This window comes from Monopterus albus, unplaced genomic scaffold, assembly GCF_001952655.1.
Source record: "Monopterus albus unplaced genomic scaffold, M_albus_1.0 scaffold13.1, whole genome shotgun sequence".
Classification (NCBI taxonomy): Eukaryota; Metazoa; Chordata; class Actinopteri; order Synbranchiformes; family Synbranchidae; genus Monopterus; species Monopterus albus.
In genome coordinates this window covers 3,140,517-3,157,201 of record NW_018127893.1, presented here as the reverse complement: position 1 = coordinate 3,157,201, position 16,685 = coordinate 3,140,517, and the positions used below count along the sequence as shown (strand labels likewise).

Sequence of the window (16,685 nt, the reverse complement as noted above, 5' to 3'; positions counted from 1 at the left end):
ACATTTTTGCATATAAATGTCTTGCCTGAATGTCTGTTGTGGTCTGAGAGTGACGATTTCATAATGTAGGCAGTCGCTCAAATAACAACTAACTGTAAATGAGAAACGATCAATATCAAATGAGGCTGTGGTGCCTTTCATGAGGAAGCTCAATCTCTGTAAATCCCTGACAATATTCACCACCAAAGATGAGCATGAAACAACAGATGCAGCCTCTCATGACTGAACAACCCACTTGGTGGAAGCAGATTCAGAAAAACTGAACCTCTACAAGCCACTGTTTTAGTCCTACAGGCCTTTTGTCATCACAGACAGCTTTGTGTTAGAAATCTCTCCCTCTCTCACTGGTGCGTTGGTGAGAAAAACACTGAAATAATGATGGTGATTATTATGATGGATATGGACTGCAGGACTCTGCCCCCGTGCTCTGAGAGATGATAGATGGTACAGTGTAATGTGGTGGTGACATGCACCAAAACCACATTAAAACTTTTTTCTGATCGACAGAAAAACACCAAAGAGCAGTGAAACTGAAGTCTTTTTACATATATCTGAATTAATTGGAGATGAACTCTGTGATCATTGGTCATTAATAAGATGTTTCACTAACACTATACACTATCTTCATGAAAAGAACATATTGGATATAATGCTCTTCCACAAGTGATCAATGGTTGCTTGAATCTACTTCCAGTGCAGCATAACAAGTGTTCAGTAATTAGTTGGATGACTCCTCAGCCTCTTCTGTTCTGCCAAAACTGGAAGCACTGGCATCATGTGCAATGCTTTCATTGTTTTTCCATGATGTTGCATCGCCAAATGTCATGCATTTTCCACAACAAGATACATGTAATTTGGGAGATAGCTCCGCCGGGATTGCATAGTGAAAATAATTGCGCAGCTGCGCAGGACAGGAAAGGGACTCTTAATACTGTGTGCATGTGACCCCCGACTGCACCGAATAGATAAATAGCTGAGAATTGTCAAAATGGACTTTTAGTAGCACAGTGACTTTGAAATTGTGCTGGATACTTTCCATCATCAGCATGATATGACTGTAACAGTCATAAAAGCAGTGGTGGAACCACTCAGATATTTAACTTAAAAGGAGTAAAACTGAAATATTATCTTCCGGATGCAAAATTATACTTCAATAGAAGTATCAGCAACAAAATGTACTATAGCCTAATTATCAAAAGTACTCATTATTCAAAATGACTCTTTTCAAAGTGACATTAAAATACACTCACAGGCCACTTTATTAGGTACACCTGTGCAATTGTATGCACGTCAGTGCAACACTTCCATGTTAATATCTGTTTTCATGAAGCTCAAAATGTTTCAGTTTTTTGGTGAAATTGTCAAATGTATAGATTCATGTATATGTTTATTATTGAGTTAATAGTTAAAGGGGATGTTGTACTGGACTACATTATATTCAGAGGTCTCTCTATGTTTTTGTCCTCCCCAGCCACATACATGAGAGGGTCAGAATATTAGGAACACCTTTGAATATAATGCAGTCCAGAACAACTCCACCTTTAACTATGACCTCAATAATAAACATATAACTGAATTTATACATTTATTCAATTTCAACAAAAACTGAAACATTTTGAGCTTCACAAACACAGATGTTAAGGTGGAAGTGTTGCAATGAATTGCATACAATTGTACTGGTGAGACTATTTAAGTGGCCTGTGAGTGTGTATGTTATACAAGTAACAGAGTCTTCCTGTAGCTTGTAAAGTTATACCTCATGTTAACTATTTTATATACTGTTTGTTTAAATGTGTAACAGTATCATAATTTATAAACTCACCTTGTGATTTGTATCTAACGTCCTAATGTAGTAACGACAGCTGTTACATAATCAGAATAAAATGAGTAGTATAGTATATAGTTTCATAAATTCTTAAGCAAGGTGTATACCTCTAACTTTTACACATGTAGCTACATTCCTTGGCTAAATGTTTTTACTTTCCACCACGGTCAAAAATGGGGCTGTTGTATTACTGTGCTATTTCAATATCAACTTACTTATTGTCAGAATAAAACAGTAATTTCTTATTTAACAGCGCACAACATTTTCACACACGGATATTTGATTTTTATTTTTTCACATTTTTAAGCATTGCATATGAATGTGATTTTCAACCGCTACAGGAAAATATTAGTTTTATCAGTGTGGTATCACACCGCCCCGAGCTGGGGGATGCTCGGGGATGCGCGCAAACACCTCAGACCACGTGACCAGCAGGCGCACAAAGCGGAGCCATATAACCACCGGCTCCAACAAACACACACCGGCTGCTGCCTGGCTACTGTAGTTGACACTGACTGTAGCTTTGGAGGAAACACGGGTTAATCCTCACAGATTATCAACAGAAAACTTCACACTGGTTTTCTCTTTTTGAGTTACTGTTAACTGATGATGAAGCGTGAAGACAACAACAACCACAGACTGGTTTTCTCCCAGTTTAGTTGAATTGGTTTTTGCGTCATGAATTAGTCCAGGATGTTTGTATTGACAAGACCAAGGTATGTAATTTTCCTTAAAAAAATCATTTTCTTCATAAATGTTTAAATTCTGTCTGTTTTATATATTTGTATTTACTGTAGCTGATTATTGATAATATTATTAATATCATTATTGAACCAGTAAAGTCTTGATCCAAGCACAAGCTTTTAGACTCCTGTGTGATTGGCAGCCACTATATTTCTCCCCATCAAAAACATCTTATTCCAAATCCTTCATGTAAACTTAACTGTTAATAATTAATATAGATATCCCCTATATCAAATTGTAAATACATCATTGGACAGATATGTGCACTCTTAATCTGGTTTCTCCCTTGATGCCTAATTAATCCAGTGATTACGGACAAAAATCAGCTTGATGCTTTAATGACCTTCTTTAATTAATAAGAAAGCCCTGTGTATCCTACATACTTAATGGAGTGATTTCCCCTGAGGCTGCACAGGTTTGTCATCAACTGTTCTGTTTCCCACTATTGTCTGGGATGCATCTGCTTTAGAGTCAGCTGGCTGATACACAGATTCCTCCAAATATCTCCCAGCAAGAAATTTATTTTCCACTATATTAATTATTAAGTAAAAAAAGATTAAACTTAGATAAATGTAGCAGGTTGTATTTATTCATTTTTAAATTAATTATTTATGGAAAGAATGTGTTTTTTCTTCATAGATGTCCTTTTGCATGGCTCTAATGCTGTTTCACCACACATCTCTCCACTGAGCATCTCTACAGCCACAAAACAGCCATGAAGTTGGCTCTGCACAGGATAGCAGGTACCACAATAAGCACTTTAACAACAGGTGTCCAGTACCTTCGCTCCAATGAAGCCAGCTACAACGACCCCTCCATCGACTCGACTCTAATCAAGAACGAGTTCCCCTTTGAGAAGCCTCACTCTGCCTCGATTAGTAACGGCATCTCTGGAAATAAGGAGATTATTTACAGCAGCCTCTCTCCTGTTTTCCCCACCAATGTATCAGACTTTCTGCTGGGTAATGGCACCTTGGTGGAGGGCGGCGGAGCATCACAGTGCGGGGAAAACATTACGGATAACATGGAGTGTTTTATGATTCTGACGCCTGGTCAGCAGCTTGCAATCGCCATCTTGGCACTAACCCTGGGTACATTTACAGTGCTGGAGAACCTCATGGTGCTGTGTGTGATCCTACACTCCCAGACGCTTCGATCTCGGCCTTCATACCACTTCATAGGCAGTCTGGCTGTGGCTGATCTGATAGGAAGCATCATTTTTGTCTACAGCTTTCTGGACTTTCATATCCTCCATAGGAAGGACAGCCCGAATATTTTCCTCTTCAAACTGGCCTGGGTCATCGCCTCCTACACTGCCTCTGTAGGAAGCTTGTTTCTCACTGCGATTGACCGCTACATCTCCATTCACTGGCCCATGGCATACAAAAGCATCGTCACAAAGACTAAAGCAATTATTGCCTTTAGTATGATGTGGGCAGTCTCCATTATCATCTCAATGCTGCCACTGCTGGGCTGGAATTGCAAGCAGCTCAATTCTGTCTGCTCGGATATTTTCCCTCTAATTGACCAGAAGTATCTGATGTTCTGGATTGGGGTGACAAGCATCTTGCTCCTGTTCATCATCTACGCCTATATGTTCATCCTCTGGAAGTCCCACCATCATGCTGTCCGCATGCTGAGGCGCACCTCCCAGAGAAGTGTGATTGTCTACACAGCAGAGGGGACTAAAGTGCAGACAGTGAGGCCTGACCAGGCCCGGATGGACCTCCGCCTGGCTAAAACCTTAGTTCTGATTCTGGTGGCCCTCATCATCTGCTGGGGCCCACTCCTAGCCATCATGGTTTATGACCTGTTTGGGACAGTGAATGACGTTATCAAGACTATTTTTGCCTTTTGCACCATGCTCTGCCTTCTCAACTCCACCGTGAACCCTGTGATCTATGCCATGAGGAGCAAGGACCTGCGCAGGAACTTCGTCAACATCTGCCATATGTGCCGGGGAGCAACACAGCCTCTGGACAACAGTGCTGATAGTGACTGGACCAGCAGGAGTATGAGAAGCACAGTACGTGGAACAGGGAGAGGTGGAGCTGGCGGTGGAAAGAGTAAAGTTAAAGTGGCCCAGGTTGCCATTTCTGGAGTGACTTCTACTGCAGAGCCGGTTTAAAAGACGACATGGCCTGCTCTGGTACAACTGTGAAGTGAAGATATTGTAGTATAGCTCTGTAGTATACTCTCCTAGTGTACTTCTTCTTGTGACTGTGAAATGTGCCAAATCATGACTTAGATACAGAACTGACAAATGCGTTTTTATTGTTTCATATTAACATATTATTATACCATCTGCAAATGGAGTGTGGTGAAACTTCAGAAACTGAGCATATACTGTGTGAAGATGCTGCTAATAAATGGTTTGTTAGGTTGTGCAAGTCTAAATGAAAATGCCAATGTTAAAGTCACTTAGTAAATAGTATAATCATATCCACAAGACACAGTCACTGTAAACACACTGTGCTTTGTTATCTGTAGTTTGGATGTGCAGAAATATTTTCGAGGTGTTAGCTTTAGTGTGGTAAAATACTGCATTTTTCTTTTCACATTTCAGTTTTTTCACATTATATTATGGAAGTAAGGTGAAACTGTGTCTACCTTCATGAAAAGTGCCACTCTTGAATGACAATAAGTAAAATTAGCAGCGTTTGATCATTTTGTAAGACGTGGATACGGTGTAATTTGGCATTGTTAAATTTAATCAAATTTGACCATAATTATTTAATTATTTTACTGTACTTTGCTAAGCATCATAGTGAGACATACCTCGAAGTAAGAATGGCACTTCAATAAAATCAAAACATTTGTCGTTTGTAGTGATTTAGGAAGATTAATGCTTATTACACATGTAGGCTGACTTATTAAAATGTAATATTTGTGAGAATCTGTACAGCCATATTCCTGTGAATGTCCATTGTGCCATTGTGCAACAATCATGCGTGTATAAACAAGGACATGATTTCAATAAATATATTATTTGTCTATTTTTATTATAATGTTGTCAACAGTTTTTTTTTTTTAATAAAGCAATGAAATTTCAACAAACCATCACATCAGTATGTGACTAATTTACAAGACATTAGATACAAATATATAGCCATTTTTCATTCTTAATTGTTAAATCATCTGTGACGCCTTAGACTTTTCAGAAGCAACTGGATTATAGTGTCCACTGTTAACTCTGTGTTTTGTGTAACACTGCACCCCTGTGGAAATAATGAGATTTTGTCACTATTATTTCACATGGACTGATCGCAGTGATGAGTGGAGTTGTACGTTTTATAAAATACTTTAATCGTATTTGATAAAGACAATATAGAGAAGAGAGCATAGTATATAATGAAGGTATCAGAAATATGCCTTTCGGATTATGTAAGCAATAGCTGGGATGACAGTAAAAGTTTATTTTGCATCTTTTACTGTTTCACTACATAACCCAAAATGCATTACAGCGTACTTCATACGTGACGTCACGGACCGGAGAAGTCGATAGGAGCCCATAGGAAAAACAAGCAGGTAAGTTGGGTTAGCAAGCTTTCCTATCTAACAGCAAACAGTTTGCCCGCAGCTGGCTGATCGTCACTTCAACTTTTGGGAAGTAACTTTTTAGAGCATAGTTGGTCAGACCAACTTCCACCCTAAAGGTATGAAACTGCTTTATTCAAACGTGCCACTGAACGCACTCTCTTTCCAGTGGTAGTCAAAGCTAACGTTAGCTTTGTTTTTTTTTTGATTACTATTGGCTACACGCATAGCTAACATGAGCTTGCTAGCAGGCATTTAAAGCATCGGCTGCGCAGTATGGTTAGCATGCATTCCTCGAAGAAATAAACCGACTGGTTAAAATAAGCAAGTCATATTAAAGAATTGCCACGCATAGCCACTAACGTAAATAACTGATGTTATCACGTTATTATGGTTTTGTTGCGCTATTTTGTACCCCTCTCTCTTTTTAACAAAGTGAAGTCATGGCGTGTGGAGCCACCCTGAAGAGGACCATGGATTTCGATCCGCTGATGAGTCCGACTTCTCCCAAAAGACGCAGATGCATCCCCGTTTCCCCGTCGTCTTCGTCTTCATCTTCATCCCCTAGGAAGTACCTTAGCATGGAGCCCTCGCCATTTGGGCAGTCGTCTTCAAGACTTAGTGCAGGTAATGGTACTGACATCGGTCAAGTTGGCCTGCTTGGTGACCAGCCAGACTCGAGGCATTAGCAACATGTTGAGCCACAGTATAACAAACCAGACAGCACACATACTTATCAGTGATTGAGTATACTACTGGATTCCTTTGTCTCAGAAATCTTTCTGTCTTTATTGTTATCGTTTGTCCAACTAGAACAAATCCTCAACAACATTAAGCAAGAGTACAAACGCATTCAAAAGAGGAGGCATCTAGACGGAGGCTACCACCAGTCAGAGTGTTGCTATTCTCCAGATTCCCCATCCCAGTCGTCCACTATGAATGTTTCTAGCATGCCAGGTTAGCTGTTTAACGTATTGTCTGTGGGGTGGGGTGGGGGCCCTAGATTAAGAATAACTGTGATGTGTATTTAAGTAGCCACAAATAACACATGCACCATGGTTCCATTAGGTGTTTGTCTGATTTGTACAGGAACGTCCTCTGGAGGTGTTTCTCCTACTAGAAGAGAACAGCCATTATTCACCCTCAGACAAGTTGGAATGATCTGTGAACGCCTATTGAAAGAAAGGGAGGAGAAGGTGCGGGAGGAGTACGAGGAGACCATGACATCAAAATTGGCAGGTTGGTCCACTGGGACCAAAAATACATTACTGTGATACAGAAGAACATGAATCAGTTGACTCAAGAAAGGGCCAGTCATATATTTAGTCAAGGATATATGTTTTACTTTTTCATAGGTTAGTTTGGGGAGTGAAAAATGGATTGCAAAAAATAAAAAGCTCTTTATTATTTTAAAATATAATTGTCAATTAAGTCACAAACTATACTAAATTCAGTGTCTGCACATTTGTACTGTTGTAGCAACACATTTTAATAATTGTGGTATATGTATTGAATAACAGTCCAAATTAAGACCCGACCAATTAAGTGAGCAATTATTTCAGCAGTAATCTTGTTAAATGGTAGTATTTCATTGAGGAGGGGGTCACTGTTCTGCCAAGCTTTGTGTAATGATTAAATGGCTTTGTTTTGTTTTTGCTTTTCAACCAAGCCATATTTTAGTATTGGGATAAAGTTATTTCCATTGTTGGTGTCTAAATACTGTGTCTGGTGATGTTGCCTATTGTTTAAAGATATCTTTATCAAAAGGATTGAACAACTGTCTGGGAGGTTTAGACTTTTGTATTGACATTAATGATCGCTTTGATTTGCTGTACATTTCAGAACAATATGACACCTTTGTGAAATTCACACATGATCAGTTAATGCGACGATTCGGGGAGCAACCTGCAAGCTGTGAGTTGTCTAAGTGATTCCTCTTTTGCTGGCGTCCTGTCTGTGAACAAGTCTTGGATCTCAGTTTGGAATGTGCCTCTGAAGTAACCAGTCTGCTTTCTCTTTTTTTCAATTTCATCTCCCCTCATGCAGATGTTTCCTGAGTGTGGCACAGAAATCTTTGCAAGAAAGCCTTCTCTTGCTGCAAGCTGTCATGTGACATCTCAAGAAAGAAAGGCCTCACTGTAAGAGATTCAGTTTAGCTAGTTTAAATGAAACTTTCTTACTGTGCCATATTTCTGTCTTTGGGCAAAAGTTTTTATGAAGCTGTTGTCAGTTGTTACCACTCTGTTGTAAGCAACTAGGTGCTTCCTAATGTACATTAATGGACCCTGTCAATACCAGTGGCCTATGTTCCTCCTGATGTACGTGTTATCTACCCCGTTCTCCCTCTCTTTTGTAATGATTCCCAGCATTCCGGGCTTTGTCATTTGTTTCCGTTTGTTACATGTAAATACAATCAAGCAGTTTTACACAAGGTTTGCTGGTCAATCTGAAAGAAGTTGGAAGAAACAGCTGAACAGAGAGAACGTTTCCAGTTTGTTCGCTGTTCATTGTTTTTAAAATTGAACATTAAGTAGGCACTTTTTTCCCCCCCCTCCCCATCAGTGTTTTATTTATTTAGACTTTTGTTTTGCTGTTGTCACTTTGAAACCAATGTACTTATTGGAAGGAAGAAAAAAACCAATAAATCTTTTAGGAGTCGGTTTGGTGTATATGGGACACTTCCAACTATCATTTTGCTTAAGCTGTGCTTTCAGTATAAAAATATTAGTGCACAAATACCAAGTTCTGAGTTTCTAGATTATCAGATCATACCAGCCGAAACTATATCCTTCTTGAACATCAAGCACTTGATGCAAATGGCCCTGAATGTTTTAATAGAGATGTAGTGTGTGTGTATGCTGTTCTGCCAAATGCACAGTGACTCAGGCATTAATCACATCTTTTATTAGAGAGGAAAATACAGCGAAGTATAAATCCAGGTCACAATAGTTTAGTTTTACAATGAAAGCAGACTATCTTTCTTTCTGGCTGGTGGGTCAGCAGCCTCCCCAGGTGAGCCGAGCCACGTGGTCCGTCTTCTGCTTAGTGCACTTAATGAATCCCAGAAATTCAAGCTCAGACACAGCTCGGATGAAACGAGCACTAGAAATTGTTAAGGAACATTTCAGAATTAAAAACAAAAAAGTGAAAGCTCAGCACTCAACTGCCACATGTCAAGTAATTTTCTCAACATGGGAACTAGTGGCCCCGGAGCAAATGCTGTACCTGCCAATTATTTCAGCCTTGTGACCTTTATTGTAGTTCACACCCCCAGTTATCTGAAATTGATAAACCCAAAACAGAGCTATGGAAGGATACTGTTTCACTTCATCCACTTTGCCAAAATTTTCAGAATCTGGATCGTTACCCTCGGCTGCAGAAACCACAGTGGTGTAGGCCTGAGAACAAACACATTTTCATGTTGGTGTCTAGTCCGGTTTGGCCAGTATCTGATCTTCAAATCAAGAACATGACACTGATCCTCAGGGTCAATAAAGCCTCTTCTACAGAAAGAAGTAGTTCAGATCGTAACCACTTGTAAGGAGAAGGTGAAAGCAGTGCATGTAAAAAGATAATAGTATACAAGCAGAATTATCTCTGTAGGTTTACTTGCTTGGTTAAATCACAGATAATTAGCCCACAAATAATTGTATGTCAACATACCTCCAGCCAGTCAAACAGGTTAATCAGCCTGCCGCACTCTAGATGGAGCTTGTAAGCAATGCAGATATCAGGAGCAGCATTAGAGACTGACCCATCCTCAGCCTTTAGGCTGTCATTCTGAAAGAGCAGCCAAAGATGGAGAACAACTGTAAGCATGTTTAAGATAACAGCAGTTTAACAGTATTATACAAAACACCACTTCATACTGCCAGTTGAGCTTGATTGAGTATTTATTACTTTCAGGCCCTCCTACAATAGTAACACACTTGATAAGATGAGTCAGATTTACCTGAAGATAATAATAGGGACTGCTAAGAGCAGCCCGAATGGAGGTGCGAGGTGTAGCGTTGATGTGGCGTCTCACTGTGGCAGACGAACTGTAGTAGCAAACTTCATTCAATGTCTGAGACTCAGGGAGAGACAGGTGATTCCTGGGTGGGAGAGAATTGTTTGTTGAATAAGAATTTCTATGCTATTCATATGTATAAAACTGCTGCACCACATTGAGTAGGGCTAGAAGGCAACCAGTCTTACTTCACTAAGCTGTCAATAAATTCAAGGGCTTCATCTCGTAGAACCTCAAACGGACTCAGCTTCTTGGATCTCCGAGACTCGTTCATCTCCAGTAGCGTCTACAATACCATGGGAATAACTTGAGTATTTATATGTCAGTGTTTTACATCAACAAGGTGGAGAATCCCCTTCCCAGGAACCCAGTGAAAATACCATTCTTCATAAAACATACTACCTTCTGCAGCTGGAAGAGATCAGTTTTCTTTTGAAGGTTTTTCACAGGAGAGGTGAAACTCTCCTCCACACTTGGGGCAGTTTCAGCAGCTGTTGCTGCTAAGAACAAGTCAGAGAACAAGAACTTACAAGGAGGGATGGGTATGCTATTCCACTTCTTTCAATAAGTTTCTACAGAACGAGATTATCCCGAGATGAACATTAAATGAAGGAAAAGTAAGAATCTATGAACAGAGCTTAACTACATTTGTTAATACTTACTGTCCAGCTGTTGAAATTTACCAAGCAGCTCCTCCAGTTGGACCAGCGCGTTCTTCATCTTCTCACACTTCAGAATCTCTGCACACCTCTGGAGTGACGCAATCAACTCATCTTTCGCCAGCATCCTTGAAGGAAAACCACAGGAGGCGTACAACTGAAGAGTACAGCAGCACCTCAGATGGCTAACTTCAGACTGGGTTGGTGTTGCACAATCCTATGTTACTGAATATTAATGGCTATTAATGGCTGCAGGAGGTGCAGTGACCCCCCCCCCTTTTGATTTAGTAGTTAAAACGGATAATATAATCCATTTGTTGGCCCCACTTATTAGTGTTAATTATCCAGACTTACTTGAGAAGCTTCATAGCTGACTGGTAATCCTCATTCTCCCATACATTCTTCTCAAGGCATATTAAATAGAGCTCCCTGATCTGTAACACAGACATAATTTTAGTGTCACATCAAGGTAAACATATATTAAATACTTGTAGAAAAAGATTACAAACAAGTGGAGCTACTACCAAAACGCATCAAAGTTCTTTCAAAGGTTTCTATTATTTAAACATAAAGCGGTGAGTTTTGCCTGTTTTCCGAGGGGGTATCGAGGTAAAGATGAGGTCAGACTGTGGAGGCACCTCAGGATGGGATAATAGTTCTTGTGATATTTGTGAAGATCCTTTATCAGCTTCTGACACACGTCCTACAAGCAGAGAAATAGCCTGAAGTGGTAGATTTTCTAGATATATGCACTCATTAATGGGCAGTGCCTCATGTATAGACATAAAAACTAAGAATGTACCTTTAAATGAGTGTCATCCTTCAACAGATCAGCCTGTTCCTGAGGGTCCTGCTTCTCAACATAACTAGGGGAGGGGAAAAAAAGACAAGATATAAAATTTTTATGGGGAAATCTATGGTAGATACTCGTGTTTACTGCTTCCAGTCAGGTTAAATGGTACTTTTATACAGTTTCTTTAAAAAGTGGAAAGTAAGGTAGTGTGAAAACCAAATTGTGTGCACCTCTTGAATGACGGCAGCTGTCTTATTCTCTCCAGGTCGCGGTGGCTCAGCCGCATCACATTATACAAAGCCTCCCTCTTCTTACAGCACAGAACACTAAGAGGCTGGGAGTGAAAGTGCTCCAGCAGAGCCAGCTGCACAAAGGCAGAGCAGATATTTTGTTGCATGGATGCAAACCTGAATTATATCTTCAGACAAGGACACGACCAGAGGGCAGACAAACAGTATTTAGAAGCTTCTCTGTACCTGCATGCCTTTGATGAAGTTTTTCACTGTGAAATCATGGTACAAGAAGATGTTTATCAGCACCTGCATCACTTTACTGCTGAGCTTAAAGGGGAAGTGATGAGTCAGGATGAACTGAAAACACAGAAAGGACAATAATGAAATTACTGTCCTGGGATTTCATTTAAAGTTGGTCATTTTCTATATTAATAGCATTTTAAACACACTTCCCAGTCAAAGACTAAAACTAAATCGCCTCAATTCACTGTGAATGTCTGTTAATCCGTCAGTCCTGGATTATTTTATTTGTCTGTGCCACAGACATCTATTGTTGTTTAAAAACACATCAGTGAAACACACTGCTAGCTCAAGTGTTTCCTCATTACAAAACACCAGACCCTAATATTTTTGCATGTGCTCTGGGACACAAATGATTTAAAATAATCAGCCAAATTAAAAAAATATAGCCTCAATAATGATTACAGGATGTAGAATTCACGTCATGAAGTTAAAAAAGTGAGTAAAACATCTTCAAAAGAACAGCTTTACTTGATATAGCATCTTTATGATTAAAAGTTGTGCAATACCCAGTATATTACAATGCTTAAATTATTATGTGGATGATGTATTGTACTTTATGAACTTCAGATGCATTTCTTTTGTACTGTAGTGTGTGTCAGAATAAACCTACCTTGTCTATGACTGTGGCCAGGTGCTGTGTGCAGGAAAGGGACTGGAAGAGCTCTATACACAGCAGGGAGGACACAGAGTGAGGCAACATGTGCTGGATGGTGCTGGGTGATGTGGCGATACCAAAGATGAACATTAGCGGAAGACGTTCAATATACCGACTGTGGAGCAGAAAACAAGGTTATACACACACAGGTGACAATTTCATTAACATTATATTATCACATTCACTGGAAAAATGTAAGACAGGAAAACAGATCTATAAATAGTGAATGCTATCCAAACAAACTTGGGTAAATCTTATTATTATAGATATGGGTGGAGGCTGATATAATAATAAAATAAAATAACATGGAAAAGGTTTAGAGTTCCTAGATACCTGCAGATAAGTATGAAGTCTTGAAGAACTCTCGGATTGAAGGCCTCTAAATCTTTAAAAATAATAACAACAGGAGGCTGCTGCTGCTGCTCATCTCTTACGGAACTACTACGCTTTTTTCCAGGGGTACCGGTTTTCGATTTCTGGAAAATCCAGAAAATGCGGTTTAGTTTGAATTCCTTCAGCTGATCAAATGTATTTTATGAAACAAGCAATGCGTCTCATTCACCAACCACCGAACAAATTTGTTCGTAAAACCCACTTAGGAATTTTTCACAAAAGGTTCTGACATTCACCAATGTTTTCTTCTCTGGAACTTGTTTCGGTAAGAACAGAATCTACACACACTCACTTACGCACAATTGACCGCTGACGTGTGTGAAATAACTAGTCATTTAGTTTATTAGTTCTACAGATGTATAATATAAGATTTAAGTTACAGTAACAGTTTTGTCATTATAAGTTTTTCTTTAATATTTCCCCATTGTTTTAAAAAGCATTATGGTCTTTTAAAACAAATAAACACTACACTAAATATTACAGCAAGCAAATAGTTTGTTTTTAAGGTTTTAAAATAAACTTTTCCAGTGTGATTATTTGTATCTTAGAATTAGGAAGCACATTAGTTAAAAACCCAAACAGGTTTAAGTGCATATCCTTATTTCTAATTTATGTTCATTTCTTTAAGTGTCTCTAGGACATTTCGGTCAGTGTGTAAGTGTTTTGTTATAGGCTTCATCAGTATAAGAACACAGGTGCAAACAATTCTGCTGTTTAAAAATGTGATCATGAATCACACAGACTTTTCTTAGGACCTTTCTTGAGAACCTACAAAGAAAATTAAGAAAACACTTAGGAAGATGTTGGTGAATGAGACCCAGTGTTTTGTGACCTCACCTTAGTTGTTGTACTGTACCAATCACAGAGTGTACCAAGGGAGCAGTGCACACTCTTGTGAAGCTGAATGCTGGCCGCTTCCTCTTCATCATCATCATCATCATCCATGGTTACATCTGTACCCATCAACCTCTCCAGGACCCTCTTCATCAGATACTTCAGTGCTAAAATAAAAAAGCAGAAATATACATGTCAGTGCTTAAACTGTTACAGGGACACATTTCACTACCATTACTCCTCTAAGATTAGTATCAGTACTAACAATCCTTACAGTCCTTTACCTGCACACTCTTTGGCCTGTACAGAGGCCACATGAGGAGTGACAGACTGCTGGAGCAGGTCAGACAGACTCTGGAAGGTCATGTCATGATCTGGGATGTTCACTCCTGCGGAGAATATTAATGTTAAGACCATTGACTGTATGTAAAAGATGGACAAACCCACCGTGACGTCACCCACTGGTTTTCTGAAGAGTGGTTTTGAAGCTCAGGTTTGGCCGCTGCCATATTGCTAGCGCTTCACTCCGCATGCTATGGCTAATTCAAAAATAGGCAAAGAGGTGGAGCGAGAGTGAAGCTGAGGTGGGCTGAATGGGCAGAATGAAGCTAGCCACCAGTGGCAGGACTCTCCCACCTGTCACTCAAAATGGCTACGCCATTAATTATGTGTAACTTTTAGTCTCAATACAATTTAAATGGGCAAGTTAAAAAAAAATACAGTTGTCATGAAAGGGGAAAATAGCTATAGAGACCATAACCATTTGTACCAGGTTGTAAACACGTTTATTTCTGCTGTAAAGTTGGGCAATTTAACATTTAACACATCCGCAGCTTCATTTTTTTTAATCCCTCAGAGGTCGCTGCCTGGTTTAAACAGAGTGGTGAAAATAAACGGAGTGGAAATATTTTGCTTCCATTACATTATAACTTGGCTGCTGCTGGAATAGCCAATCAAAAGTCAAAGGTTACCCTCTCGTCACCAGTGTACCTAACAAAAGAGCTGCGGTGGGAATCTCACTGGCCCTCATCTGTGACGTCCAGTCGCCATGTTGACGGGTGGAAGAACACTTCCTAGTGAAGTCCAACAAACTGTCCAAGATTTTCCTGTTGAGCTCATCCTGTAAAACCTTACAAACAACACAGAAAAGTTAAACACAATCTACAACATTTATATTTTAAGGCTATTGTTTACCTTCCGTTCATTGAATAAAAAGTTGCTCCAAAGGGGAGTGATAAAAATCTGAACTAAACTAAATAAATCAGTTCTTTGGGGAGTTTTGTTTAAAATAATAAATATTTAATATTAACAATACACTGTTAAGACTGGAGACAAGTTACTTCTACTTTCCCCACACTGCTTCACTGGAGTGAAGATTCTTCAGTACCTGTTCTTACCTCTGTGTCTGTTTTAATTTTGTCCCACAGATCCTGACAAAGCCTGAATCGTATCTCACTGGTCTCAGCAACTTCACAACCAACAGTGAAATAATCCTCTGTGGAGAAATGGCAGACGACACGTTTATAAATTAGGAAGTCAACGTATCAAGATAAAGACACTCTCCTTTAAATATCAACACAACTCACCCAAACTGGACGTCTTCTTCTTCTTCTTGGCACTTGGTTTGAAGACAAAACATCCCTGAAATATCAGTGACAGTAAGTTACAAAGGTGCAGCCTAACTGTAATCATAAACAAAGTAGTTAAATATGACCTGGTTGTATCATGTTTGTCAATGCCCGTTTCATGCAAACCTAACGTCAATATATTCCGTTACCTTTGACACAGATGAAGTCGACATCTCAGGACTGTAAGTAACTACATGAAATGGCTCTTTAGCTCAATATCAGCATCTTTGCACTCAGGTCTCGATTACAGTGAAGCATTCATTTAAAAAGACGGGTGTGCTCGGCGTTTAGCCTACTTCCCGCCAATATGACATTTCCGGAAAGGGTTGTGTTCAGCTGTTAAAAGGCAACGCGGGTGTGTTAATATTTTCTTAAGTTCTGAGTTATCGGATATGGTCAAATGTGTCGTCTATCATAGGCAAATTACAAATTCAGCTTGTGACCTTTTTTTCTTTTTTAGTTTATAGGCATTATTCTCCAGTTTTAACAGCGGTGGTTTGTTTTCTTAACATTGCTGATCTTGAACACCCCCGAACCCTGGTTTCCCTGTAGTGGCCTCGCTGCAAGCCTCGACCTTTCCACCATTGTCTATGAAAACGATACGTCACCGGTTTCAACGAAGGGATGGAGCCAATCCTAGCTGACACTGGCGGTGCGGGGTACACCCTGGATAGATTGGACCGACAGACACAGACAACCCCCACCCACCCACCCACACACACACACACACACACACACACACACACACACACACACACACACACGCACACACACACCCAGAGTACCTTGGAAAAAATGAATTGTATAGACTTATTGTGCTAACAGTAAAAAATGAATTGCTATACAGTTATGCTATGAAAACGGTTTCCAAAATAGGTTCTGCAAACATGTAACTCAAGAATAGAATATTAAAAGTGATTTTTCTATAATGCTCAGAAATGATGCAATGGTCAACTACTATACTTATACCCTACTATATATTTTCCATAAAACATTACATTGTCAGTAGTATTTTAACCAATTGTATTAGGTTACCACGGGGCAGTGTATAATCCTATAAATATCCCAAAAC

General features: G+C 39.5%; 3 protein-coding genes across 5 annotated transcripts; 2 read left to right on the top strand and 1 right to left on the bottom strand.

The window, feature by feature from the left end:
* Nucleotides 1-2,322: 2,322 nt before the first annotated feature.
* Nucleotides 2,323-5,527, top strand: LOC109955154 (cannabinoid receptor type 1B-like). The gene is made up of 2 exons (XM_020591039.1): nucleotides 2,323-2,541; nucleotides 3,209-5,527. The coding sequence occupies exon 2, from the start codon at nucleotides 3,285-3,287 to the stop codon at nucleotides 4,695-4,697; it is 1,413 nt and encodes a 470-aa protein (XP_020446695.1). The 5' UTR covers nucleotides 2,323-2,541; nucleotides 3,209-3,284; the 3' UTR covers nucleotides 4,698-5,527.
* A 494-nt stretch (nucleotides 5,528-6,021) lies between these two features.
* Nucleotides 6,022-8,766, top strand: LOC109955195 (akirin-2-like). 2 transcript variants are annotated; one of them, XM_020591115.1, is made up of 6 exons: nucleotides 6,022-6,097; nucleotides 6,543-6,733; nucleotides 6,920-7,063; nucleotides 7,196-7,345; nucleotides 7,949-8,020; nucleotides 8,153-8,766. In XM_020591115.1, exons 2-6 carry the CDS (start codon nucleotides 6,550-6,552, stop codon nucleotides 8,161-8,163), a joined length of 561 nt encoding a protein of 186 aa, XP_020446771.1. In that variant the 5' UTR covers nucleotides 6,022-6,097; nucleotides 6,543-6,549; the 3' UTR covers nucleotides 8,164-8,766. The 2 variants fall into 2 exon arrangements, with proteins under 2 accessions (XP_020446771.1, XP_020446770.1); XM_020591114.1 differs by lacking the exon at nucleotides 6,022-6,097 and adding an exon at nucleotides 6,105-6,225.
* A 222-nt stretch (nucleotides 8,767-8,988) lies between these two features.
* orc3 (origin recognition complex, subunit 3) lies at nucleotides 8,989-16,203 on the bottom strand. 2 transcript variants are annotated; one of them, XM_020591111.1, is made up of 20 exons: nucleotides 15,763-16,203; nucleotides 15,572-15,626; nucleotides 15,383-15,480; nucleotides 14,976-15,114; nucleotides 14,270-14,374; nucleotides 13,989-14,152; nucleotides 13,092-13,234; nucleotides 12,714-12,873; nucleotides 12,044-12,157; nucleotides 11,798-11,931; nucleotides 11,577-11,640; nucleotides 11,361-11,477; nucleotides 11,129-11,208; nucleotides 10,778-10,902; nucleotides 10,518-10,615; nucleotides 10,304-10,401; nucleotides 10,059-10,200; nucleotides 9,770-9,886; nucleotides 9,425-9,504; nucleotides 8,989-9,208 (listed from the first exon to the last, which is right to left on the bottom strand). In XM_020591111.1, exons 1-20 carry the CDS (start codon nucleotides 15,784-15,786, stop codon nucleotides 9,103-9,105), a joined length of 2,163 nt encoding a protein of 720 aa, XP_020446767.1. In that variant the 5' UTR covers nucleotides 15,787-16,203; the 3' UTR covers nucleotides 8,989-9,102. The 2 variants fall into 2 exon arrangements, with proteins under 2 accessions (XP_020446767.1, XP_020446768.1); XM_020591112.1 differs by having other exon boundaries at nucleotides 10,518-10,612.
* Between the last annotated feature and the right edge of the window lie 482 nt (nucleotides 16,204-16,685).

Excerpts from the sequence above, each read along its gene's own strand:
- LOC109955154 (XM_020591039.1), top strand. The coding sequence starts at position 3,285 with ATGAAGTTGGCTCTGCACAGGATAGCAGGTACCACAATAAGCACTTTA.
- LOC109955195 (XM_020591115.1), top strand. The coding sequence starts at position 6,550 with ATGGCGTGTGGAGCCACCCTGAAGAGGACCATGGATTTCGATCCGCTG. Across the intron at positions 6,734-6,919 it reads GTCTTCAAGACTTAGTGCAG|AACAAATCCTCAACAACATT; the intron begins GTAATGGTACTG and ends TTGTCCAACTAG. Across the intron at positions 7,064-7,195 it reads GAATGTTTCTAGCATGCCAG|GAACGTCCTCTGGAGGTGTT; the intron begins GTTAGCTGTTTA and ends TGATTTGTACAG.
- orc3 (XM_020591111.1), bottom strand. The coding sequence starts at position 15,786 with ATGTCGACTTCATCTGTGTCAAAG. Across the intron at positions 14,153-14,269 it reads ACAGGCCAAAGAGTGTGCAG|CACTGAAGTATCTGATGAAG; the intron begins GTAAAGGACTGT and ends TTTTTATTTTAG. Across the intron at positions 11,932-12,043 it reads ACTTCATCAAAGGCATGCAG|CTGGCTCTGCTGGAGCACTT; the intron begins GTACAGAGAAGC and ends GCCTTTGTGCAG.